We start from the raw sequence: 23,211 nt of genomic DNA, 5'->3' as shown, positions 1-23,211 counted from the left end.
TCGACAGCTTGTACTGTATTCGTGCTCTCAAGCTTGAAATCCGGCCATGCCGAACACCACTAGGATCCCATCAACGACCGGCCATTCAGTCGTGGATCGCGAGGAATTTGGTCGGCGACAACCGGGAACTTTGGTAATCGATCAAGCGAGACGCTGTTTGAGGCGGCTCGAGCGACCTCGATGTGCAGGCTGGCTGCCACTTAAGCGAGCCGTTGTATGCGGGGTTCAGCTGATAAGAGGGCCATGAGCGATAAGGCACCAGACTCGGCTAAGCGAAGGTAGACGTTTTTGCTTGCCGTCGTTCTTCGAAGTCATATGGTGAGAGAGGCTATACGGTGCTGTCTAATCAAAGGCTTGTATCCGTCTGACCAGCGCTACTATAGTGCGGAGAGGACCGAGCGCAGACAGGGTATTGGCGGGATGAAGGTGGGGCCCACACCTTTTTTCGGAGGGGCGCCGAATATATAATCTAGGCTCCTCCGTGCGTCGCATCCCTCCTGCCTCGTTCTTCGTCCCAACCTCCCTTCTCCGCTTTCCTCCTGTATCTTTAGCAGCTCGACAATGGCTGCTTCTATCAAAGCCCTCCCGGAGGGAGCCGGCTGGGCCGTCGTCTGCGGTCTCGGTTTCGTCTTTGCCGCGTTCATGATCCTCATTTCTTTCATCCAACAACGCTACACCAACCGCTCGATCAAGGACACCGACGAGTTCGCCTCCGCTTCGCGCTCAGTCAAACCTGGTCTTGTTGCAGCCGGTATCGTTTCTGCCTGGACCTGGTCCTCAACACTGCTTCAATCCACTGCCGTCACCTACAAGTACGGTATCACGGGCGGGTATTACTATGCGGCAGGAGCTACGATTCAGATCCTCCTGTGCTCTATCATGGCTTGCACGATCAAGCTCAATGCCCCATTCTGCAGCACGTATCTTGAAGTGCTAAAAGTAAGGTGGGGAAGTATTTCGCACCTCACCTTTTTGTTCTTCGCCCTGGCTACCAACCTCCTCGTCTCTTCGCAGCTCGTCGTCGGTGGTTCCGCAGTCGCCAGCACGCTTACCGGCATTCCTACACTCGCAGCCATCTGGCTCATCCCGGTAGGCGTTGCCTGCTACGTGCTCGTCGGAGGTATGCGCGCGACGCTACTTGCCGACTACACCCACACGGTGGGTCTCTTGGTTGTCATTTTCTTTTTCTTCTTCAAGGTGTGGGTTACCGCGGACGAGATTGGAGGCGTTTCGGGTATGGTCAAGCTCCTGGCAGAGTCAAACGACATCGTCGACAACGCTGGCGGCAGTCCTTTGACCTTCCGCAGCAGAGACGGGCTCATCTTTCTCGTCATCAACATCATAGGCAATCTGGGCACGGTGTTCTGCGATCAGAGCTATCACCAGCGTTCTATCGCCTCGAATCCGAACACGGCCGCTCGTGCTTTCCTGTTGGGAGGTTCGGCATGGTTTGCGATCCCATTCGTGTTCTCCATGACCATGGGACTTAGCGCAAGAGGTCTGTTTTACTCCGGCTACTCTCTGATGCCTGCTCTGACGGCTGGAGATGTGACGGCCGGTCTCGCTGCGCCTGCTTCGGGGGTAGCGATCGCAGGAAAGGGCGGTGCAGTCGCGGTGCTTATCATCCTCTTCCTTGCGGTCACTTCGGCTTCTTCGGCTCAGCAGGTCGCCGTTGCATCCGTGCTGACCTTCGACGTCTACAAGCCCTACATTCGTCCGCAGGCGTCGAAGCGTGAGATCTTCATCATGAGCCACGTTGGCGTGGTCATCTGGGCAGTGGCGATGGCTGTGATTGGAACCATCTTCCACTACGCTGGGATCTCGCTCGGATGGCTGTACCTCGCGCAAGGCATCATTATTGCTCCTGCTGTTGTGCCAATCTTCTGTGGTCTCGTGTGGAAGCGCACCAACAAGGTTGCCTGTTTGGTTGCCATGCTGGCGGGAGTGATTTGCGGTATCATCACCTGGCTTGTGACGGCGGCTACGCTGGAGGGAGAGGTGACGGTGGCCAGTACTGGAAAGGACTACCCCACGTTGGCTGGTAACGTGGTTTCGCTCTGTGTGTCGGCTATCATCACGCTGGTTGGTACTCTAATGCGACCGGAGACGGAGGACCACTTTGTGCGCACCCGTAGCATCAACGCACCTGCCGATGTTGTGGAACGTATGGTTGCCAACTCGGGGCAGGCCACGCCGGGTTCTGGTGCCTCGTCGACGTCACCCGTGGGCGAAAAGACGGACTACGACAACGAAAAGACGCCATCCGCTGCTCCGTATACGCTCGAGACGGTCGACTACGTCAAGGCTGCAGGACTAGATGCGAGCGAGCTGCGCAAGACGCTTCGTTTCACGAGCTGGGTCAGTGTGGTTGCGTCTTTTACGCTCTGTGTGCTTATTCCGGCATGCCTAGCTTCGCGCAGGGTGTGGAACGCGACCGGTCTGGCGGCGTACATCTGGATCGGATTCGTTTGGTTGATCTGGACGACGCTCGCTGTGGGTGTGCTGCCTATTTGGGAGTCGAGGCACGAGCTGGCTGCCATTTTGAGGGGAATTGGGAAGGATCTGTCGGGGAAGAACGGCAAGTTCTCGAAGGACGAGAATGCTACCACTGCTTCTGATTAGTTCGGCCCGCGGTTGGGGCGTCGAGACTTGGATATTGCTGTATTCTAGTGCTCTAAATGTTACATAACCACCAAGTGTAGAGATATGAAAGAGGCAAGGCCGCGATCGCATCTACTGAATCGGATGAGCTAGGTGTGTGCGAGCTGAAGCTGCGAGTTCAAATTCGGTGCTCAGTTTGACAGCGGTCAAATTGCCTCGTCAGAATTAAGCTACAATACTGGATGACTGAGCGGGATTCTCGCTTTTCGCTGAGGTTCGGAGAATTCCCGAATTTTGCTGTGCAGGGTCCACCACTGAGCATTGCGGGTTGTGCTGAATGGATTAATCGACCTGCTCGACCTTATCTCAGCCCGCTAGCAGCACCCTCTTTTACTACCACCCACAAACCAATGATCGCAAAATCCCTGCCGTAAGGGCAGATATCCACCCAGAGAACGCCATACTCAACCTCACGACACCTCGCGAACCCGACTCTGGAGCGAAAGAACAGGCAGTCGGCAACAAAACCGCGCCATCTTGGAACAATGAACCGCTTCCCCGAAACCGACCCTTACGAGGTCCTCGGCGTTGCTCGTGGATGTACCTCGTACGAGATCAAGACAGCTTACAAGAAGCTCGCTTTCAAGCACCACCCGGACCGAGCGGCTCCTGCTGAGAAAGAGGCGGCTACCGCGCGGTTCAAAGTCGTCGGCGAGGCATACGAGTACTTGTCGGACGATCGGAAGCGGCGCGAGTACGATGCCTTTGGCCCAGGGAGGAGCGGAAGAGGAGGGTATCCAGCAGCAGAAGAGTACGAGGACGACCTGAGCCGGAAGCATTTCGGTACGAGTCCCGATGGAGTGCCCTTCTCGTTCGTGTGGGAGTCGGGTGCGGATTCGGCCAGACGTGCGCAGGCGGGACAACGTGCGGGTAGGCCGTTCGGCGCGGATGGGCATGACCCATTTGGCCTGTTCAATATGATGTTCGGCCAGGAGTTTGGCTCGAGGAATGGCGGTGGGAATGTGGGAGGGGCAAGATGGGCCGGACAGGACCCGTTCGGGATGATGAATGGGGGAGCTTCGATGGGTGGTAGTCTGTTTGGCGACAATGATCCGTTCTTACAAAATCACCGCAGGATGGCCGATACTGCTGGGTTTGGATTTGGAGCGCCTTTTCCATTCGCATCATCGCGAGGACCGACTGGCCCACCGCAGGGAAGGGGCATGCAATCAGCGGGACCCTTTGCCACGAGTAGCAGCAGCAGCAGCATGTCGAGTACTACCTATGGCGGCTTCTCGGGTACGAGCGAGAGCACCACAACCCGCATTATCAATGGCCGCAAGGAGACGGTCACCCGCAAAGTCGACGAAAATGGCAACGTGACAGTTCACACGTCAACGCCAGAGGGAAGCACAGTACACGTCAACGGTGTCCAGCAAGCGCATCACCCGCTGCTTGGGAATGCTGCAGCACAGGCTTCGACTGCTTTGCCCGGCACACCCGCAGCTGCAAGACGTGCGAATGCGGCAGGGGAAACAGCAGACAACCCGATTGTAGTCGAATCGGAAGCAGCGCCATCCAGCCAAGCACAGACACACGGACATTTTGGAACGGCTCGATTCAATGTTTGAGTTTGCTTCATGACTTGTTGCCGTCTGCAATTTTTTCGCGTTCATCTTCTCACAAACTCGCCCGTATGCTCTCACATCCGTTCTGTCACGTCTGTTGAATGCTAGCACAACGTAACGAGTCAAACAATGAAAGACCACGAATGCCTGCACGGCTGATTATCAGGACGAAGGGGTTGTTTGTTACTGATACATTGACTTGAAGTTGCTACGTTGAGATGTTTGTCGCGGGGTGTTGCTAGCAACCACCTTAAGGCTTAATGCCCTTGGCCTCGAGCATCTTGCGCTCCTCCTCCTCGATCTGTTCGTCGATCTTTGCACCCCTGCTGGGCTCGTTGCCATTAGCCCGAGCGGCGTCCGTGGGCTTCTCCTCCTGCTTGGCCTTCTCGGCCTGGGCTTCTTCCTTAGCCTCCTTGCCGGCCTGGGCGAGCTTGTTCTTGATGGACTTCTCATCCTTAGAGTCGAGCGATTGATGCGACTCAGGCTGGCCCTTTTCGTGATCCTTGCGGTCGTCGTCGTGGTGCATGCCAACGTCCGGGTTGGGGCCAGGGGCGTTCTTCTGGTCGCCGTCGGCGCTATTGGCGGTGAAGCGAGCACGGAGAAGAGAAATAGTGATACAGTCAGCCCCTGTGCTACTAAATTGTCGTGTCGTGCACTTGAGCTGGGGGATGTACTTACGTGTGGGTCTCGTACTGCGCTTTGGTCGACATGGTGTATACGGTTCGTCTGAGGGCGTGGGTGTTGCTCAGAAACAGGTGCGGCTGGAAAAGTCGAGGTTTATATATTACTCTAACGGATCTACACAAACTTCCAACTGAGCTTCGGCAGCGTCATGAAGCAGCTTTCACTCCAGCTCCCTACGGGACAGCTCCGCTCTAAGTATAGCTCTTGAGGTCCAGGCAGGAACGCCCTGGGCCTCCTACGAGACAGGATGGAAAGCAAGCGCAGATCCACTGCAACCACGACTCAGCTGTGCAGGCAGAATTGCAGCTGCACGTCATCCGACACTGTGCTCTCAGATGCCTGAGAATCTTCCCTGAAATAGCAGCACAAGGACCAAGGCATTGTAAGTTGGACGGCAAGAATGAAAAGCTGTGTCAATGTGCCTGTTCTTCGGAAGAAATGGAAAGCAGTCCTCGATCGTGTGAGCTATCAGTGACAGCTGCCTGATGCCGGTGATTGGCGCTTCAAAAAGAAGGCGACTCACACTTGCGTCATTGAGCGCTTACAGAGGTGTGGAGGCTTAGCAGCCGATTTCTCCACGCATGGATGTTAGACCTAAGCCGAAAATATTTTTGTGAGATCGGCCGCCTTTATACATTTGAAATCCCATCGGGACGATAGAGCGTGTCTGGAAGAACACGCCGACGCACGAGAGAGACACGTCGAGAAGCCGGACCCTGACGACGCTCGAGCCTACTACAAGTTCGGTCTCACTGAAATCTTTCATTGGCCTGCCTCCCACCACCAACGGCCTCCTATGTGCATGCATTGACATGCACGCAAATACATCGCAGACGTCTTCGCCTGGAGGCGCGGCAGAGTCGAACAACACATCTCACTACCTGACCGGGAGATCTCGCCCTCGATCCAGACCACGCTCCCATCACTTACGCGCACTAGGTCAGGACTCGGACGAGGATACCACCACCACAACCACCATCCAGATGGACGAGTACGAGCTGGACCATCGACATCCCAGCGGATCGAGTAAGCGTCATGACGACGATGCGGATGACGACGAGACCGAGGAAGGCGAAGATGCCTTGATGCTGGGGCCGGCTTCTGCGTCTGTAGGCAATGGCGACGAAGAGGCGTACGAATTGCGTCGGAGCAAGACGAAGCATCGCGCGGGTCGTAGACATGTTTCTACAGGCTCGATCTCGGAAAAGTACGATCCTGATGATCCAATGCATCTGGTCAGCAAGGCGGTGCCAGAGCACGACGACCCCTCGCTTCCGGCTTTGACATGGAGGGCAATGCTGATCGGCTCGTTCTTCTGCGTCATCGGAGCAGCAATTGCTCAGCTCTTCTTCTACAAGTCCAACTCACCCTCGTTCAGCAGCTACTTTGTCATCTTGATATCGCTACCCATCGGTCGATGGCTGGCCAACCGCCTACCAGAGCGCACGATCCAAATCGGCAAATGGTCGGTCCAACTCAATCCAGGGCCCTTCAGCATCAAGGAGCACATGCTCGTCGCCATCATCGCTTCGTCCGGTGCAACGTCTGCATACGCGAGCGATATTATCAACATTCAAGAGCTGTTCTATCATCAGCATATGAATTGGCTCTCATCGCTGACACTGCTCATCACAACGCAGGTACTGGGTTTCGGCTTTGCGGGTATGGTGACGAACTTGCTCGTCAAGCCTACATCCATGATCTGGCCCAGTACGCTCGTCACTACATCCTTGTTCCATACTTTGCACGACAAGCAGGCACCCAACACCCGCGCTAGACTGCGCCTATTTGCGTTGGCATTTGTGGGCATCTACGTCTACCAATTCCTGCCAGCTTTGCTTGCGCCCACACTGTCGAGTGTCGCCATGCTGTGCCTGGTCGACAACAAGATTCCTGCCTTCCGCTCTCTCAGCTCGGGCTATCACGGACTTGGCTTTCTCAACCTCACGTTTGACTGGAACGCCGCTGGGATGAGCGGGCCTTTCTACCAGCCGTGGTGGGCAGCCCTCAACTTTTACGCCGGCTTCGCGGGGATGATGTATATCGTCATGCCCATCCTGTACTGGGGGTTCAACTTTTGGGATGCCCAGTCTTTCCCGGAAATCCTCAGCGCAGGACTGTACAACAAGGAGCACAAGAAATTTGCCGTCGACACGCTGCTCAACAAGGACAACACGCTGAATGCGCAGGCGTGGGAGACGCAGAAGCCGATGCTCCTTACTCCGTACTTTGCGCTCTCGTACGGGCTAGGTTTCGCGACGTTGACGAGCACGGTGATGCACGTACTGCTGTGGCACTGGAAGGACATCAAGAAAGCGGCGAGTAATGCTGTGCATGACGACGTGCACAACCGCTTGATGAGGGCATACGAGCCTGTGCCGCGCAAGTGGTATGCGACCACATTTGCGATGACGACGGTGGCGGCTATGATGTTGGTTTTGTTGACGCCTGCGCTGCAACTGCCCGTGTGGGCGCTCTTGTTGGCGATTGCTATGGGCCTGCTGTTCATCGCGCCGCTGGGCATCCTGAGAGCGGTCTCGGACACGGGTGTGGGACTCAACATCATCTCGGAGTTCGTGATCGGGTATATCATGCCGGGCAATCCGATCGGAAATATCCTGTTCAAGACGATGGCATACATGTCGCTCAACCAGGCGCTGGATCTGGTCAATGATCTCAAGCTTGGACACTACATCAAAATCCCACCCAAGCACATGTTTGTCGCGCAATTGTGGGGCACCATGATTGGGTGTGTAGTCAACCTGATCGTGGTCAACATCGTGCTGGATCCCGCATCCGGATACCGCGCGTTCTTGGATGGAACGGTGGAAGACCCCTCAGGCCAATGGGACGGCAGGAAGGTGCACATCTTCTTCTCGGCTTCCGTCATTTGGGGGCTCGTGGGGCCGGCAGAGTTCTTCTCGGGCAACTACCGAAAGCTTTACTCTGGCTTCCTGTTTGGTGCACTGCTGCCGTTGATCCCCTACTTGCTGCACAGAAAGTACAAATCCAAATGGTTGCCCAAAGTGGCGTTCCCCATCATCCTTCATTCGGCCGCCCTGCCACCAGCCGTTCCCACCAACGTCATCATGACTGGCTTCTTCTTCTCGTGGCTTTCGCAAAAGCATCTGCGCGAGAAGCACCCGGTATGGTTCGAAAAGTTCAACTATGTGCTTTCGGCCGCCCTCGATGCAGGGGCAAGTGTCAATGCGTTGACCATCTTTGTGCTCACGCTCAGCTTGCTCAAGTATGCGCCCGTGCCGCATTGGGCCGCCAATCCGTTGCAGGATGCCGAACACTGTAAACCCTCTTAGACTTCAGACGGTTCCGAGTGCAAACGATAGACTGCATGCTTTGCGAGCGTGGGCGTGAATTTGAAGTATGATCCTGAACCTGTGCGTCGCACGAACTCGATCGAAAGAGAGCGAGACACAGTCGACAATGTATGAGATCGAGCTTGAGATGGCATACAAAACGAATGAGAGGAGTTCAAATACTAACACAAATACACAGAAGATGGAAAAGGGGATGAAAAAGAGCGACACTGAGAAAAGGAGGGAGTGAGAATGCTGGTAACCGGGTGATGGTAAGACGGGACAAGCCGAGAGAGACGGATCCTACATCTAGTACCCGCCACGACCGCGGCCACGACCGCCGAAGCCACCGCGGCCGCCAGGCGCACCACCCCTTCCACCACCGAACCCGCCGCCTCGTCCGCCGCTGAATCCACCCCCGCGTCCACCACCCCTAGCACCACCGAATCCGCCCCTTCCACCGGGTGCACCACCTCGTCCACCACCAAAGCCACCACCGAAACCTCCACGGCCTCTTGGCGCTCCACGGCCGCTGAATCCGCCTCGTCCACCAGCAGCCCCACCTCGTGCACCGCCCTTCTTCTTTGGTGCCTTTGTCAAGGATTTCGGTTTTGGCAGGAATCGCTCGATGGGAAGCAGCTTCTCGCCGGAGATGTACACCTTGTCATCGGCTTTGAATGATGTTGCGACCATGCCGGGGTCCATCTTGATTGTGAAGTAGACTTCGTTGATGGGGCCGAGGATCTCGTCGACTTTGCCGATTTGGGACTTGTTTTCCAGGCTGTGAAGGCGAGGAAGTCAGAAAGGTCAGCATTTGGTTATTCAGGGCTTGCAACAAGAGACGTAAGCCCAAGCTTAATCTTCGTGCGACGATTGTCTGAGAACGTACTAGATAGGAGCGTTGAAGTATGGGACGTGCTTAGCGTCGGTGGACTGGCAGAGCATCTCGCCCTCTACGGCATGCATGAAGGTGCCCATGGGCTGCACCGTCTCGGGAGGGCCAGCGTTGGCATATCCACCACGTCCACCTCCACCGAATCCGCCGCGTCCACCTCGAGATGAGAAACCACCACGTCCGCCACGGTCACCGCCTCCACGTCCTCCTCCACGGAACGACATGGTGTGCTATTTAAGTATGTGCTGTGCGACGAGGGATGTCCGAGCAGATGCAGGACGTGCTAGCTGTAAATGAGCGAAAGCTGTAGGCTTGATCTGGGGTGCTTTGTCTCCGTCGTCGAAGGTACGTCGAGAAAGCAGAGAGGTGAAGAGTGATGATGGTGAGCAGAGGCTTCTGGTTGTGGTCCAGCTTCAAAATGTCAAGGCGAAAACCAAAATTTTCCTCAAGCGCATTTCTTCCAGGAGGCAGCTACTAACAACTGTGAAGAAAAAAAGTTCAAAATGTGCGGAGCCGATTGCTTCTTCGCCTACCGCACGATAAGCTTCTTCCTCCCTCCACTCGGCTTCCTGCGAGAGGCTTCTTCAGGGTCCAACGACTTCTTCGAAAACTCAGCATTGGAAGCACTCTTCCACCAACAGCAACGCTCTCTTCCACCTCTGTTCAGCATGAGGCCGACTTCCAGAGCACCGAGCTAGGTACCATGTCGCTGTCCGACCTCTTCAACATCTCAAGGACAGTGCGGCGAGACAAAGCACAGCAACAGGACCTCCTTCCCGTAGCTTCCTCGAGCACATCGGCACCAGCCCGCCTCTGTAATATCTGCTACGCTAAGCCAGCCACCTACAATTGTCCGAGATGCAACGTCCCCTTTTGTTCAACGGTTTGCTTTCGAAGACGCGAGCATCAGGAATGCTCGAGTGCCTTCTCTTCGTCTGCTATCCGTCTCGCGGAAGGGTCGCATGAAGGGTTGACGAAGGACAAAGATAGACGTAATGTCGTGGAAATGCTGGATCGGTTGGAGAGAAATGAGAAGGAGGCGAAGCAGATGCAGCTCGACAGGGAGGAGGAGGATGGCGATGATGACGTTGATGACAATGTGGACGATGGGACTGCCAATCTCAGAGCAAGCCTCACGGCCGCGCAGATCGAATCCGCTTCAACAGAAACGCTTCTTGCCATGCTGACGCCGAAGGAGAGGCAAAACTTCATGGACGCGATCAAGGACCCGCAGACAGCAGCTTCCTTAATGGATCGCCTGGACCGCAAAGCTGAGCGAAGGCCTCGGCTGGAGCCATCTCCATCCCCGCAAGGCGTTCTGGTATCATCACAATCGCAGGCCGACACCGCCACGCGCCAGCCGAAATACCTCAAGGACTGGCAGTCCCTGCCATGGTTCGATACACCACAAGCAGATTCGGTCTTTCTGCAAAGGTCACCTAAGCATGTCGACTCCTTCTTAGCTTCACTCGAGAAGATTCTCTTGGCTCAACGCAGCAGCACACAACCACAGCGTTCGTCTGTGCCTGTCAAGCTGGCATACAACTTGTGTGCTGTCCTCATGGCGTATGCCTACACCCTTCGGCATCTGGATGTTGCCAGCTTGTCGGCGAGATCTAAAACACTTGTCTCACAGCAGCAGGTCATTCCTGAACTGATGTCTGCTATCTCTGTGGGAGAGCAATGCAACGACGACGAAGAGCCTCCGCCGCTCGAGCCTGACAGCCCGACCAGCTCCGTGCCAGGCCCACCCTTTCCTTCGGCCACAGAAGCTGTTCCAACAGCGAGACCTGACTCACAGGCATCACAAGACACAGCATTCTCCGAGCAAGCATTCGGGGAGCTCAACCGTCTCATCCCCTTCCTCTTCACTCATCCTGCGCCCAACAGCACAAAAACCATAGCAACAGCCGGCGCCGACCACAGCCGGCTACTGCTGACTTCGCTCGACGACACATCCATGTGGCTTCTTTCCCGACTTTCCTTGGAATCCGAAATCGGTCCAGCTGGCGCGGACGCCATCGACCTGCAGCTGTTGCAAGATCTCGCCAAGCTGCTCACGCATGAACGCTTGTTGCCCACCTTCGGCGAAGGACAAGAGGTTGAATCCAGATTCTGGCTGGTGTCAAAACTCGCCTCCTTGTCGCCGCAGCAAGCATTCACTGCCGCACAAACGCCGCTTCTGCTCAACGCCATCGCAGATATCTACTTTTTCTTAGATGATCTGTCCTTCGCAACCTCGACGACTCAGCTCACGCAGGTGTCGACCCGCAACCTACCCAAGAACATCAAGATGGCTCAGCGTAAGCTCTGCTTCTATCTTGGCTGCGCCTTGAATGCGGACCAACAGTTCGGGCAGTCGGCAATGGCGCAGCTTGACTCTGAGCTGCAAAACCGCATGCAGAGTCTGCGCCACAGCATCGGTGCCGTCAACGAAGCAGAGAAGATCGCAGCAGCAGTCAACTTGTTCAGCAACGCCAGTACTCAACGATCAAGTCCGCCCAGCATCGAGGCCGCACTCTGAGCTTTTCTCGGGCCCGCTTCTCAACGAAATTTGCCGCCGTCAGCATTAGCACCTGCAATCTAGATACCCCTTTTTCCTTTGCTGATTCTCGACGTCGGAGTCAACACACTGTGATGCGAGAGACGTTGTGCAAGAACAATTTATAAAATGAAAGAGCGAGTTGCAAGACAGTAACAGTACATACAAGAGCGGCGACGGAACAACCTTGACGACAAGCCTCGAGACAACGGGACGCGATAAACAATCGAAGAGAAACACATCGCGACGTCCTGTTTGGTTGGCAGCGCGAGACAAGAGTGGAAACAAGGGCGACTTTCAACGAGACTCATAGATGACATGCATCGACGTGTCAATCGGAAGCGGAAACTCGGTCCCGTGGTTACTAACAAAGTAGGGCAGCTTCTCGTGAGCGGTGGGACCGACATCGTGAACCACAGGAGGAGGGCCAGAAGCAGCCATGCGAAGGTTGGCGTGCTTGAAGAACTGCTTTGCGATGGCGGGGAGCGTGATTTCGAGGATCGATTGCGTCGGTGCATCCCCGAGGCCGAGACGGACAGGCTTCTTGCTGCTAGGAGCAAAGCGCTCCGGATCCTGAGAGAGCTGTGAATCGCGGAACAGAGCCGAGGGCGAGATGTAGATGCCGTCGCCCACTTGCACGTGCACCTTGCCCTCGTCGACATCAGGCAGAGCTACCGACTGGAGAGCAAACTTGGCCTGCGGGGGCGTAATGCTGCTGAGACGATAGGCCTCCATAATGCGGTTGCGCAGCTCGACATTAGAAGCAGGGTCGTTCTTCTGCGCAAGCTTGTACATGGCCGAGAGTTGGTTGGCATTCTCTTCTTGCAGGAACCACTTGAAGGCCTGCATGAGCACCAGAGAGTGCGTTGCCGTGAGAGACACCATCATGTGCAGGCAGTCCTTAACAAGCTCGTCGTTGCTCTTGCCCGATGCGAAGAGCGTGTGGTAGAAATGTTTGGCCATATCGTTGGCGGCAATATTGCGCGGTCCGCCGACGACGTTCGAAATGCCCTGCACAATGGAAAAGACGGGCGACAGGATGCCATCGACCGTGTGAAGGCGAGCCCAGATGAGGTTCTTGAGACGACGCGTGCATGCCTCGGACTCCTCTTCGAGGCGCCAGGTCTGGTGACCCTGGAAGTCAAATGAGCCGTACATGGCGTAGGCAAGAGGCTTGGCGAGTGTTGTGAAGAGCTCCTCTGGCGACATGCCGAGATGAAGGCCGTGGCTGCCGGGAGTGGGCAGCGCAAAGAGCTTGGCCGTGAACTGAGCAGAGACAGCGTTGACGACCTCGAGCAGATCCACAATTCGCTCGCGGCCCACAGGTGAGAAGGGGATGCTTCGGTCCTTCATGATCAGGCTTGTGTTTACGCTGTAAAAATCAGAGATCTCGTCATAGCAGCGCGGAATCGAGTGCAGAGCAGAGGTCATGAGGCTCTCGTCGTACGACATGGGTGGCAATGCGACAAAGTAGCGGCTGTCTTCAAGGATGGCCTTGCTTGCCGAGTACGACTCGACGACATACCAGCGCCGGGCAGGCGCCGGGTACGACGTGTCGTACTGCTCGAGCACGCGCTTTTCTTTGAGCATGGTCACCGTCTTCTCGGGCACGCGGAAGGGGAACAGCGCATAAATCGAGTTGTAGGGGAACTGACCGGGTAGGTTTGCCATGATAAGCTTGCCCATCAGACCGTGTCCGCCAGGCTGAGGCGTGGTGCAGTATTCGTAGCCAATGCTCGTCAGGTTCGACGTGGAAAAGTCGTTGGTGTAGAAGCGATCACCTCGGGTCAGGGCGGCAGCGTCGCTGAGGATACCACGCGAGATCGTGTAGCCCGGACAGAGACCACTGCCGGGAATGCTTGGCTTGGCCTCCTCGGCCATGAGGCCTGGGTACAGCTCGAGGTTGTCAATGTCACCGTAGAGCATCTCGGCTGCCTTCGATATTTTGGGGTCAGGGTTCCACTCGCTGAAGGAGTTGTAGGTCTTGAGGCCGAGGAAGTGGCGGAACTCGTTCATGGTACAGAGCGCCCAGTCCTTGCGAGCCGTGATCATTCCCAGAATCTCGATGGGACGGAACCAGCTCGGATGGCCTCGGGCACGGAAGGCGGCAGCAACGTCCGAGACGGCATCCTTGACGACCTGAGCAATCACGCTGTCGTCAAATTTGCCCTGCGCATCTCTCCCCCAGCCGTGAAGGTTCCACTCGCTTGGATCCGTTTCGAGGAACGTTTGTTTGAGAGATGCCGCGGCTCCCACAAACTCCATGGGACTGACCTCTTCGGGGCTCTTGCCAGGGAATCGTGCCTCGAGGAATTCGTTCATCCACTTTTCATCGTTCTGCGACACGGCTGCGTGCCAGCGGTAGAGCACCGAGAACTCGGCAGCGACAGAGTTGCCGATACCACGTTCGAGACTTCCGGGTCCACCGATGCTCTTGATCACGTTCAAAGGATCGACGTACCACTCCGAGTCGTTAGTGTTGAGGATGACGGGAATATAGTCGCGGAGGATGATGTGCAGGAAGAGACCGCAATTAACGAGACGCGCAATGCCAAAGAGCTCATCGTCCAGTGCCTCGCCCTCGAGATCGTCGAAGCGCTTGTTCTCGTTCACCTCATAGAGGCGCTTGGCGATGGAATTGTGGTTACGGCTGAAGAGCACGCCGAGCGCAGCCGTCGCTGGAGGCATCATGGCCAGACGCCAGTCACCGATGGCATCAGCTTTGAGGAGACCGAGCGTTCCCGTCCGCACGCGCGACTGCTCTTCGAGGTTGGCGCCGTAAACGACCTGCAGGTCGAGGTAGGACGAGTGCTCGTTGTAGGCGGAGTGTGCGTTGGGCAAACGCGTGGTGGAGAAGATGTCGTGGATGATGATGTTGGCAAAGTTGAAGAGCAGTGAGCTGATGCCCGTAGGGTGGGGCTCGAAGCTGTCTCGCGCCAGCAGAAGGTCATAAACGGTGCCAGGGTCAGGGAGATTGACCTGCTGTGGATGCACACGCTGCACATTGCGCGAATAAGGCTGATTGGAAGCACCGAGCTGAGGATTCATGATGTTGTTGTCGGAACCATCAGGGCGTCGGAAGCGGTGCTCGGGACCCATAAAGGACACCGCGGGGTGAGGAAGATCGCCCCAGATGATGCTGATAAGGGCATCTGAAAGAGTGCGACTGATGTTTGACGTGACGGGAATGCTGGCAAGCAGAGTGATGAGCTGCTCGAGCAGAAGCTTGCGGTCGTCCAAGCCTCCGCCCGTGAGGCCGGTGATGAGCAGATTGGGCGCTTGGCCGAGCAGCTTGACGTCATTGACGAGTCGGCTTCGGTTGAGCTGATCCAGCAGCATCTGCAGCGACTCGATCGAGACGGTGGTGGCGGCCGACGTCTTTTGCTGTGCCTGCTTCAAAACGGACTGTGCCTTTTTGCGCGTCTCGGTGGCAGAGAGACCGGCAGCATCGGTGGTCTGGTGCACTTTGTTCTGGACGAAGGTCTTGACCTATTAAAAGAACACGAGCGAGTTGAACAGATGAAGGTGGTCAGACAACAGAAACTGGGAACGCCGGATCTAAAAGGGAAGTATAAGGACGTAATCGTCTATACATACCTGCGCCATCTTCTCAGTGGTCATCGTCGCCATTGTGAGGAATCTGTCGAGTAGCACGGGCTACCGTCCAGCGAGGGAAAGTCGAGGGTGAGAGCGAGCCGATCGAAGGCTGTGCTTGGACAGGCTGCGAGAAAGCAGGTGTGGACGGTGAGGGGCGCGAGGAGAGAGCCTTTCTCGGTGGCTCGATGTCGCAAGGAGAATATATATCCATTCAGATCTCCTCTGCTCTGGCTGGCTTCGAACGCGGAGACGGACAGGGCTGACCCTCGATTACCGACTATCGCAAGCCGCACAATTGTTCCGCTCAGCTCGAAGTGCCATTCTCTAGGACGAGGAAGAAGAGGCGACACGACAGACCATACTTCTTCTGCGTCGGAGCGGGCAAGGGCGAGAGAGAAGTGTGTGAGAAGTGTAACTCTGCTCGAGTTTGTTGAACCCTGTTTGGCTAGGCCGAGGCAGCACACAAGACTGAGCCTGTTCTAGCGACGTTTGCTATACTGGAACGGTCCTTTGACTATGCTCTCCGCCTCTCTGACAAGCGAAAGGACCCTGAAGCGGAGACCGAATGGAGATGCGTGAATTCTTGCTACAACTCACAATCTCGTCAGCACGGGTTCGCCGCTCCTCCTCTTTCGCACTTCTTTCCCACGCACGACTCGGCCAAGCCATGGCCAGTAAGGCCGTATTCGGCAACATCCACCTCTTGACAAGACCACTGCCTCTTTCACGTTCGATTCCACCGAAGCGGTGTCCACGAACGTTGAGCGGTCGGAGGAGCCGTCTCGCTGGCTTTCGTCATCATCACACTGGATCAGCTGACACGGCTTCCCTGGGGCTGTGACTGAGACGTACTCCGCAAGCCAGGAGGATGCTTGGAAGGATGACGAGAACCTAGCCAAGTCGCTCGACATTGAGCAAATGCGAAGACGCGCATTGCAAAGCGTCCGCCCACTTGGCCTCTTACCGTTTGCCTGTGCAGACTCTGATTGCAAAATTGTGCCGATCGACAGCCGCTTTCCGGAGGCTGTACAAGCGCCAACGTTTTCATAAGGTCCTAGCTTGCTTTTCAAACCGTCAACACGGGCAGCAGGTGTGCATCTCTGACTTCTACGTGGCTTGTGTTGCTTCACTTCTGAACTCCTTCTCAAAGAAAAGTGTCAGAGTCCCGACCTGCAGGGCAGTCCCGTGTCACAGGAAAAACTCGAAACCTTCTTAAATAAATATAAAACCGCGAAGGGAAGATGACAGACCAGCCGAGCGAGTGGCGCCTGCCATTTCAGGCACACAGAGGACCCTGAGAAGAGAACGACGAAGTTGCAGCCTTGCCGGGAAATCCGAGGCAGCGACAGTGCCCTGACGGAGTGAGCGGTGAGTCCCCAGGACACGGTCGGAATCCACAATCCTGGACAGAACTGCCTTTTTGTGGGGTTCCGTATGCCTCGACTTGAGGCTCTTCATGTGGTGTAGATGCGGTTCACGCCGTGTCAACACTGTTGTAATTAAGGCGGCTAACCGGTCAAGTACGGCGATCTATAAAAAGCTGGGCGTGATTGGTTCATACGGCTACCATCGTCGAAGATCGAGAGTAATGTGATGGCATGGTCAGGCTTTGTCTGCCTTGGTGTCTGCTCTTGTCTTCGAGCGGGAATGTGAAAAGCAGAAACGCCCAGGGCCTCGCTAGTTCACTGTGCTCTGATCTGACCTGAAGTGTTGATGCTGGATGTTCTAGAAGCATGACTTGAGAGCAGTCGCTTCCACGCAAGCTTACTTGTCAGAGGCAAGGTAGTTTGCGGAAGCGATGACGGTCAATCCCAGGCAAGACCAGCAGGGAGTTCTCACGTCTCGATCCCAGCTTCCGGCGTCATTTCACAAAGATTGACACCGCTATTGGTCACCGCGCTCAGGAATATCTGGTCTGAAGTCACAGAGCGCAAGCAAACCGGCTCAAGGGAATGTTCGGAAGATGTGCATCAGGAGTGACTTCGTGGTTTTTGCGAGGAGAAACCTCCACCTTTTCGTGCATCGGGAACACAACTACGCTTTCCGCACACAGGATTTGACTGAAAGTCGGCGCGAGATTTTCTTGATGAACAATCCCGATCGTGTGATCCGATCAAGTTGCAGCTGCGCACAAGCACATTGGTCGCGGCACTGCGTGAAACCGCCAAAATGTGATCCTCGAGCTCGTCACCCTAACCCATCCTCGTCATCATCATCACGGCAAGGCAAAGCTAATCGGCAGTCACACCCTTTCTATTCATTCGAATCGCTACTGACACAGGTTTCTGGCGTAGTCGGCTCATTGCTCCTCGGACTCCAGCATCACTCTGGCAACGCATCGAATCGTACCGGCAGCAAACAGCAAAGTTCACACAACCATGGCCAAAGGTAAGCAACCACACCGAAACCACTCGTTGCGATCGCAATGACTGACCGTCTGCTCATCCATCAACCTATTCACGTTTACATATCTCTTTCGCGACGCCACGAACGTCAGTTCCACGTAACTTTCGACTCCTCGAGGAGCTCGAGAAGGGCGAAAAAGGTATCGGCGATGGAAGCTGTTCCTACGGTCTCGATGACGGCAGCGATCTCAGTGAGTACGACCGGGCATTTAATGCCTCTGTTCAACGGTGCAGGCGACGACGACAGTCCGCAGCTCATACGGCGTACCACCGTTGCGTAGCCCAGCACCTTTGACAAAGCAGTATGCCGTGTCCGCCGCCCTTTGCCCTAGGTGCTAACCTGCCAAGTCTCACCCTGCTTCTGATTTGTCTCACGCCGTCTCTTTGCACCTCAGTGATGTCCAACTGGAATGCAACCATCATTGGACCAGGACACTCGGTGTACCAAAACCGAATCTACTCGCTCAGCATTCACTGTGGTCCTAACTACCCTGATCGCCCACCCGAGGTCAGGTTCCTCACCAAGATCAACCTGCCTTGTGTCAAGGCAGACGGCCACATCGACTACAACGCCCTGCCCATCTTTTCCAACTGGTCGCGTGACAGCACGATCGAAACCATTCTGTTGTCCTTGCGCAGGTAAGTCGCTCTTCGTTAAGGTTTCTAATGTGTGCTGCGCAGTCCCACCACACTTGATGAACCTTGTTTGGCGCAGGGCTGCTTGCTTTCGGCAGTCGTCGCTGGAGCTTCTGCACCAATCACAACCAGCTGCGCCTCGACATAGCGCTGACCCCGCTCCCCTGCTGTGCTTTCTTTTTTGCGCACATTCACAGAGAAATGGCCTCTCCCGCCAACCGCAAGCTTCCACAGCCTGCAGAAGGCGCAGCGTACTAGCGCTGTCCATTGTACATAATCGAGACGTAAATACCAATCCCTCTCTGATGCATCACTCGTCTGCATGGAGTCCTGCTCAGTTCAAGTGTGTAAAGGCATCCCTTCCAGCAACGGTTGCATCTTCTTGTCCTCACACCGCGCCACTGCGTCCCCCGCCATACTCCTTCTCTTCTTGTCATCTCTCGTGGCTACCTCTTATTGCAACTTGCCTCTCTCAGGGTCGACACGATGCCTATTACGGCGCCGCTGCCGTTCGCGTCTGCACCTACGTCGCAAAGCCTGGTGCAAGCGATCACGGTAGCCACGATCTGCGGCAGCTGGGGCAACGTCTGCTTTGTCGTTAGATTATCTGGGCAGCATGATCGCAAACATGCGGTCCTTTGGGCCGACCTGTGCGTGCTACGAGCGTCGGGGGCCAGTCAATTGGCGGATCAGGTCGTCCAACGCCATTTTCGTACAGAAGGCGAAGCAAAAGACGCGCTCTTTGAACCTTCGCGTTCGCAATGTTTGCCTGCTGCTTCGCAGCAAGAATCAGTCACCTCACGCCGAATCGTCTTGGCCCCGCATACCTCCAACTTGCTTTATTTTCCCCAGCCGGGCATCTGTTACACGACGATGCGTGCAATCCTGGTGTATCTTCAGACAGGACTCATCGACTTCGCTCCTCTGACGAGCACCATCGTGGAGAACGAGCGCGAAAGTGCTGACGATTCGGACGATTCGGACAACACGGATACCTTCATGCAAGAATCACAGGAGACGACAGAGGCGACTGGATATCGGATGACTCATGACTTGGCATCCGGCGATCTTGCTGTAAGCCCGAAGTCGGTCTACCGAGCTGCGCGAAAGTTCCGATTGGCTGGCTTGTGCAAGCTGGCGAGCGAGGCCATCGACAAACAAATAACACCTGATAACTGCCTCCGCGAGCTGTTCAGTAAGTTCGGACTCCAGTATCCGGAAATCCTCCGGAAGCGTCTTAGGTACGTTTTGACGCATTGGAACGAGATCGAGAACAGGATCGCGATTTTGCAGCTCGTCTCTAGCTCTGCCCTGCGGCCCAGGGCTATTGAGGTCTTGGAGACGATCTTAGCACACACTTCCATTGAAGGCACCTGTGAGCATGCCTACGACCTGCAGCGCAGTGATGGCGCAGTCCTTGAATCCAAAATGCTGTCTTGAGATTATACATTTTGAGATAATGTGCGAGTCTCTCGAGTGAGGGCTGGGTAAAGATCTAGGACTGAGAGGTAGCAGCCGATTGCAAACGTTCTTTGCGTTTTTCTGCCTGCTCCCGTCGGCGCTGCCGTCTTCGGAGGCGTGCCTCATCTTCTTCGATACGCTCGCGTTCTTCAAGTCGTTCACTGTAGTATTGACCGCTTTGCAATAGGACAACGCCGACGAGAGCGACGGCGAGGACGGTGTGCGAGGTTGCGATCTCGCGAAGCGGTGCAAAGACGGCGTCTCTAGCATCTACAGCGGCTGATCCTGGCGAAGGAGGCTTGGGCGGGAGGGTGGCAAGGCTGGGAGCAATTTTGTGGTAGTAGACGAGACCAGCAGCACCAAAGAGGAAAAGCGAAGCTCCGTCAAAGAGCCAGTTGCTCTCGCGACCGCCCAGAGCCTTGGAGATGAGAAGCAACGCAGCTAGTGTACCGACGCCGTGGAGCAACTTTTGAAAGAGAGCTGGCATGTCGACCATTGTGTCCTGGTAGTAGGTGTATGCTGTGACGACCGAGTCGTAGGTGACAGGGGATTGCCAGAGGATGAGATGGTCGGCGGTCCAGTGCATGGCGAGCGTCCCTGTGTGGTCAAGATGAAGAAGTAGATGTATGGTTAGTCTTGTCTTTGTGCATCTACGCAGCCTTCATTGTATCCACTCAATGTGCAGATGAATGGCCTACCTAGCAAAAAGGACGTCGTGCCAATGATGAGCCCGGTGCGTAGCCCCATGATGATCGCGAGCCTGTTGAGACCGAACGGAAGATGTGTACGCCTTCGAGTCTGAGCAGCAGATGGCTTGGAGACGGCGTCGATGAGCGCCACTAAGGGGGCCGCGGGATGATCGTTGTGGGCGCAATGGTGGCGCGATGGATGAGACGATGGTGTTACACGTCGCAGTGTGGAGACGGCGGCTGCCGACTGAGAATATGCGGGTTTGGAAGCGAAGGAGGACGACGAAAGCGGAAGTGGAAAGGCTGCGCCATTTTTTGAAGAAAGTCGAACAAAGTGCGGCTCGAATCCGGTACAAAATGCGCTGAAAGCTGATCTGAGCGTCACGAATCGGTCTAACATCTTACCAAACAAAGCACTTTTATGGTCAGACAAGATGTCACTTGACTGCTGGCTCACAACGACAGAAACCCATGAGAATCATGGCAACGAATCAACATTGTTGATCTGTCAACAAGGCCATGTCGGCTCGAGCCGATGCTGAAGCGGAAACAGGCGAGGATGGCGGTTTGCAAGGTTCCTGTCTGCAAAAGCGTACTGTCCCGACGAGGTGGAGGAGGAGTCCGCCTGTGTGTTTCTGGAAATAGAAAAAGCCCGAATGCAGGTGGTGCGCTGGACAGGACAGGACAGCGCCAAACCCAACGGTCGATCCTTTTGCCTCGCCTCGAAATAGCAGCAGCAACAGCAACAACGGGCTCCAGACCAATATATCCCTGCTTGTCAGCCTCACGCTACGGCGTCAGTGTCGGCGCGTCCATTCCAAAATAAAAAAGAAGAGCTCTCGTGTCGTGCCGCACATCTGCATCATGACGCTGACCTGTTTGCAGATCAGCAAGCAACAGCACAGGGCAATTCAGCCAGCCTTCTTTCTCTCAGCCCAACTGCAGCAGCTGACACTCGAGCCGGCGTCTCTGTTCCGTCTTGTCCAAAATTAACCCATCCGCATCCGCAGCTTGCGTTGGCCTACTACACATCCCACGAACCCTTGACAGCGATCAGCACTGTACCGCTTCCACCTCCACCACTACCATCCCAATCACAGCGAACAAAGGCACCGATCCGATCAGTCACCCTTTGCTCTCCATCGACAACATGGCTCCAATCCTCAACGTAAGTCGCTTACCTGCGTGTATACTAAGTCCATCATTGGCATCCAGCTGATCTTCCTGCTTGATGTACTCGTCCGTTGCGCATTTGCAGTTCCATGCTGGATCCCTGCCCAGCTTTGCGCTTCGCCTCAAGTCGGATGACTCGCTCGAGAGGTAAGCATGGCAAAGCCTATCAAGCCTGGTATCAGCGAATACGACTGCTGATCATAGCGTCTCCTCATTACCCCTCTCCTCACAGCCTCAAGACTCGTGCAGCCAAGAAGATCCGACTCCAGCTCGACGATGGCATCCCACTCGTGATCAAGTACGGCTGGTCTGGCCAGACATACACCCTCGAAGACTGTAAGTTCCAACCAACGCAAACGACTACAAGGAGAATCTGTGCAGATCTGACCTTCCCACCCTTTTCGTCCTATTGCTTGCCCTTCATGTTGGACACATCTCGATTCTATCTTCTTTTCACGCAGCTGACGACTGGGACATCTTTCTCGAACGATTCGGCAACGAGAAGGAGGCTAACCGTAGGTAGTGCCTGAACAATCTCACATAAATTCGTCACCGACGTGCTAGATCCTCACCTGAACCATACCCGCTCCTTTCTGCTGCCTCTACAGTTTACCTCGAATCGCCCGAGATCCCATCCCACACGGCCGCGGACGAGCACTCTGCTGACGGCGCACACGACGGACCCAACGTGCCTGTCGTTGACGAGTCCACTTTGGTGCACCGCACTCCCGGTCGAGGCAAGAGCGGCGGCGTGAGCATCCACCGCGTCGCTGCTCCTTTCGTCCCCTCGGCCGACGACTACAACGAAGCAGGCGGAGTCACTGCCGGTGGCCGGGACTCGATCATGTACCCTCCTCCTCGCGAGCCCGCTCCTGCACCCGGCTACAGCAAGCCCGTCGCGCCCGAGCTTCCTGGTCCCAAGGCGACTCACGACGACGCAGTCTCGACCTATACTTCCAAGACGCGCAAGACAAACCAGACCGTCTCATCAATCCCCTCTCACAAGACTGCCTTCCAGGAGTTCCACTCGCAGCTCGGCGTTCGCCTGCTCAAGGGCAGCATCGGCCCCATCCAGGATGTGCCCATGATGCTCAAGTCCGGTTACCGTCACGTCTACGTCAGCCGCAGCTTTGCACTCAACCACGGTTTCATCCCCAAGGACACCACTCCGGGCACCTATGGTTTCAACGGTATTACCAACCTCGGCAAGTGGCCGGTGCAGGTCGGATCCAAGGCGGTCCCGTGCACGGTGATGCTCGCCGAAGACAGCTACTTCCCCGTCATCTTGGGCAGGAGCTTTATGGAGAAGCGTGGAGTGCGCACCGACCCGATCGACATGACCTCAGTCACGTTTATGGACAACGGTGAGCGCGCCGATGTTGAGGTCGTCGTCGTGCGCGACGAGCACGGAGAGCCCGTGCCTATTCCTTAAGAGGTTGTCGTGCGCAAGCTGCAGTAGCACTGGCTCGGACCCCGCTTCTGTTTCGGAAAAATCCACTGGCAAGCCCATTTTGTCCCTGCACCTGCGAGAGGGCGCCCCGAGTGGTGCCAACGCCCTCTACCCCTCGTGATACCACCACAGACTG

General features: G+C 55.7%; 10 protein-coding genes across 10 annotated transcripts; 6 read left to right on the top strand and 4 right to left on the bottom strand.

Moving 5' to 3' along the window:
* Positions 1-561: 561 nt before the first annotated feature.
* On the top strand, positions 562-2,622 carry EX895_002143 (uncharacterized protein; the record flags this gene model as incomplete). The annotated part of the gene is made up of 1 exon (XM_029882742.1): positions 562-2,622. The coding sequence occupies one exon, from the start codon at positions 562-564 to the stop codon at positions 2,620-2,622; it is 2,061 nt and encodes a 686-aa protein (XP_029740887.1).
* Positions 2,623-3,146: 524 nt separating this feature from the next.
* EX895_002142 (uncharacterized protein) lies at positions 3,147-4,232 on the top strand (the record flags this gene model as incomplete). The annotated part of the gene is made up of 1 exon (XM_029882741.1): positions 3,147-4,232. One exon carries the CDS (start codon positions 3,147-3,149, stop codon positions 4,230-4,232), a length of 1,086 nt encoding a protein of 361 aa, XP_029740886.1.
* Positions 4,233-4,479: 247 nt separating this feature from the next.
* Positions 4,480-4,939, bottom strand: EX895_002141 (uncharacterized protein; the record flags this gene model as incomplete). Its single annotated transcript, XM_029882740.1, has 2 exons — positions 4,480-4,804; positions 4,908-4,939. 2 exons carry the CDS (start codon positions 4,937-4,939, stop codon positions 4,480-4,482), a joined length of 357 nt encoding a protein of 118 aa, XP_029740885.1.
* A 786-nt stretch (positions 4,940-5,725) lies between these two features.
* EX895_002140 (uncharacterized protein) lies at positions 5,726-8,227 on the top strand (the record flags this gene model as incomplete). Its single annotated transcript, XM_029882739.1, has 1 exon — positions 5,726-8,227. The coding sequence occupies one exon, from the start codon at positions 5,726-5,728 to the stop codon at positions 8,225-8,227; it is 2,502 nt and encodes an 833-aa protein (XP_029740884.1).
* A 309-nt stretch (positions 8,228-8,536) lies between these two features.
* Positions 8,537-9,346, bottom strand: EX895_002139 (uncharacterized protein; the record flags this gene model as incomplete). The annotated part of the gene is made up of 2 exons (XM_029882738.1): positions 8,537-9,008; positions 9,117-9,346. 2 exons carry the CDS (start codon positions 9,344-9,346, stop codon positions 8,537-8,539), a joined length of 702 nt encoding a protein of 233 aa, XP_029740883.1.
* A 782-nt stretch (positions 9,347-10,128) lies between these two features.
* Positions 10,129-11,646, top strand: EX895_002138 (uncharacterized protein; the record flags this gene model as incomplete). The annotated part of the gene is made up of 1 exon (XM_029882737.1): positions 10,129-11,646. One exon carries the CDS (start codon positions 10,129-10,131, stop codon positions 11,644-11,646), a length of 1,518 nt encoding a protein of 505 aa, XP_029740882.1.
* A 315-nt stretch (positions 11,647-11,961) lies between these two features.
* EX895_002137 (uncharacterized protein) lies at positions 11,962-15,294 on the bottom strand (the record flags this gene model as incomplete). The annotated part of the gene is made up of 2 exons (XM_029882736.1): positions 11,962-15,153; positions 15,262-15,294. The coding sequence occupies 2 exons, from the start codon at positions 15,292-15,294 to the stop codon at positions 11,962-11,964; spliced, it is 3,225 nt and encodes a 1,074-aa protein (XP_029740881.1).
* Positions 15,295-17,639: 2,345 nt separating this feature from the next.
* Positions 17,640-18,560, top strand: EX895_002136 (uncharacterized protein; the record flags this gene model as incomplete). The annotated part of the gene is made up of 4 exons (XM_029882735.1): positions 17,640-17,649; positions 17,759-17,857; positions 18,062-18,305; positions 18,500-18,560. The coding sequence occupies 4 exons, from the start codon at positions 17,640-17,642 to the stop codon at positions 18,558-18,560; spliced, it is 414 nt and encodes a 137-aa protein (XP_029740880.1).
* A 1,237-nt stretch (positions 18,561-19,797) lies between these two features.
* On the bottom strand, positions 19,798-20,510 carry EX895_002135 (uncharacterized protein; the record flags this gene model as incomplete). Its single annotated transcript, XM_029882734.1, has 2 exons — positions 19,798-20,360; positions 20,462-20,510. The coding sequence occupies 2 exons, from the start codon at positions 20,508-20,510 to the stop codon at positions 19,798-19,800; spliced, it is 612 nt and encodes a 203-aa protein (XP_029740879.1).
* Positions 20,511-21,602: 1,092 nt separating this feature from the next.
* Positions 21,603-23,057, top strand: EX895_002134 (uncharacterized protein; the record flags this gene model as incomplete). Its single annotated transcript, XM_029882733.1, has 5 exons — positions 21,603-21,620; positions 21,711-21,772; positions 21,858-21,961; positions 22,087-22,140; positions 22,234-23,057. The coding sequence occupies 5 exons, from the start codon at positions 21,603-21,605 to the stop codon at positions 23,055-23,057; spliced, it is 1,062 nt and encodes a 353-aa protein (XP_029740878.1).
* Between the last annotated feature and the right edge of the window lie 154 nt (positions 23,058-23,211).

Source organism: Sporisorium graminicola, chromosome SGRAM_13, assembly GCF_005498985.1.
Source record: "Sporisorium graminicola strain CBS 10092 chromosome SGRAM_13, whole genome shotgun sequence".
Lineage (NCBI taxonomy): Eukaryota > Fungi > Basidiomycota > Ustilaginomycetes > Ustilaginales > Ustilaginaceae > Sporisorium > Sporisorium graminicola.
Note: the sequence above shows the minus strand (reverse complement) of the source record. Positions and strands in the feature narration are given on the sequence as shown.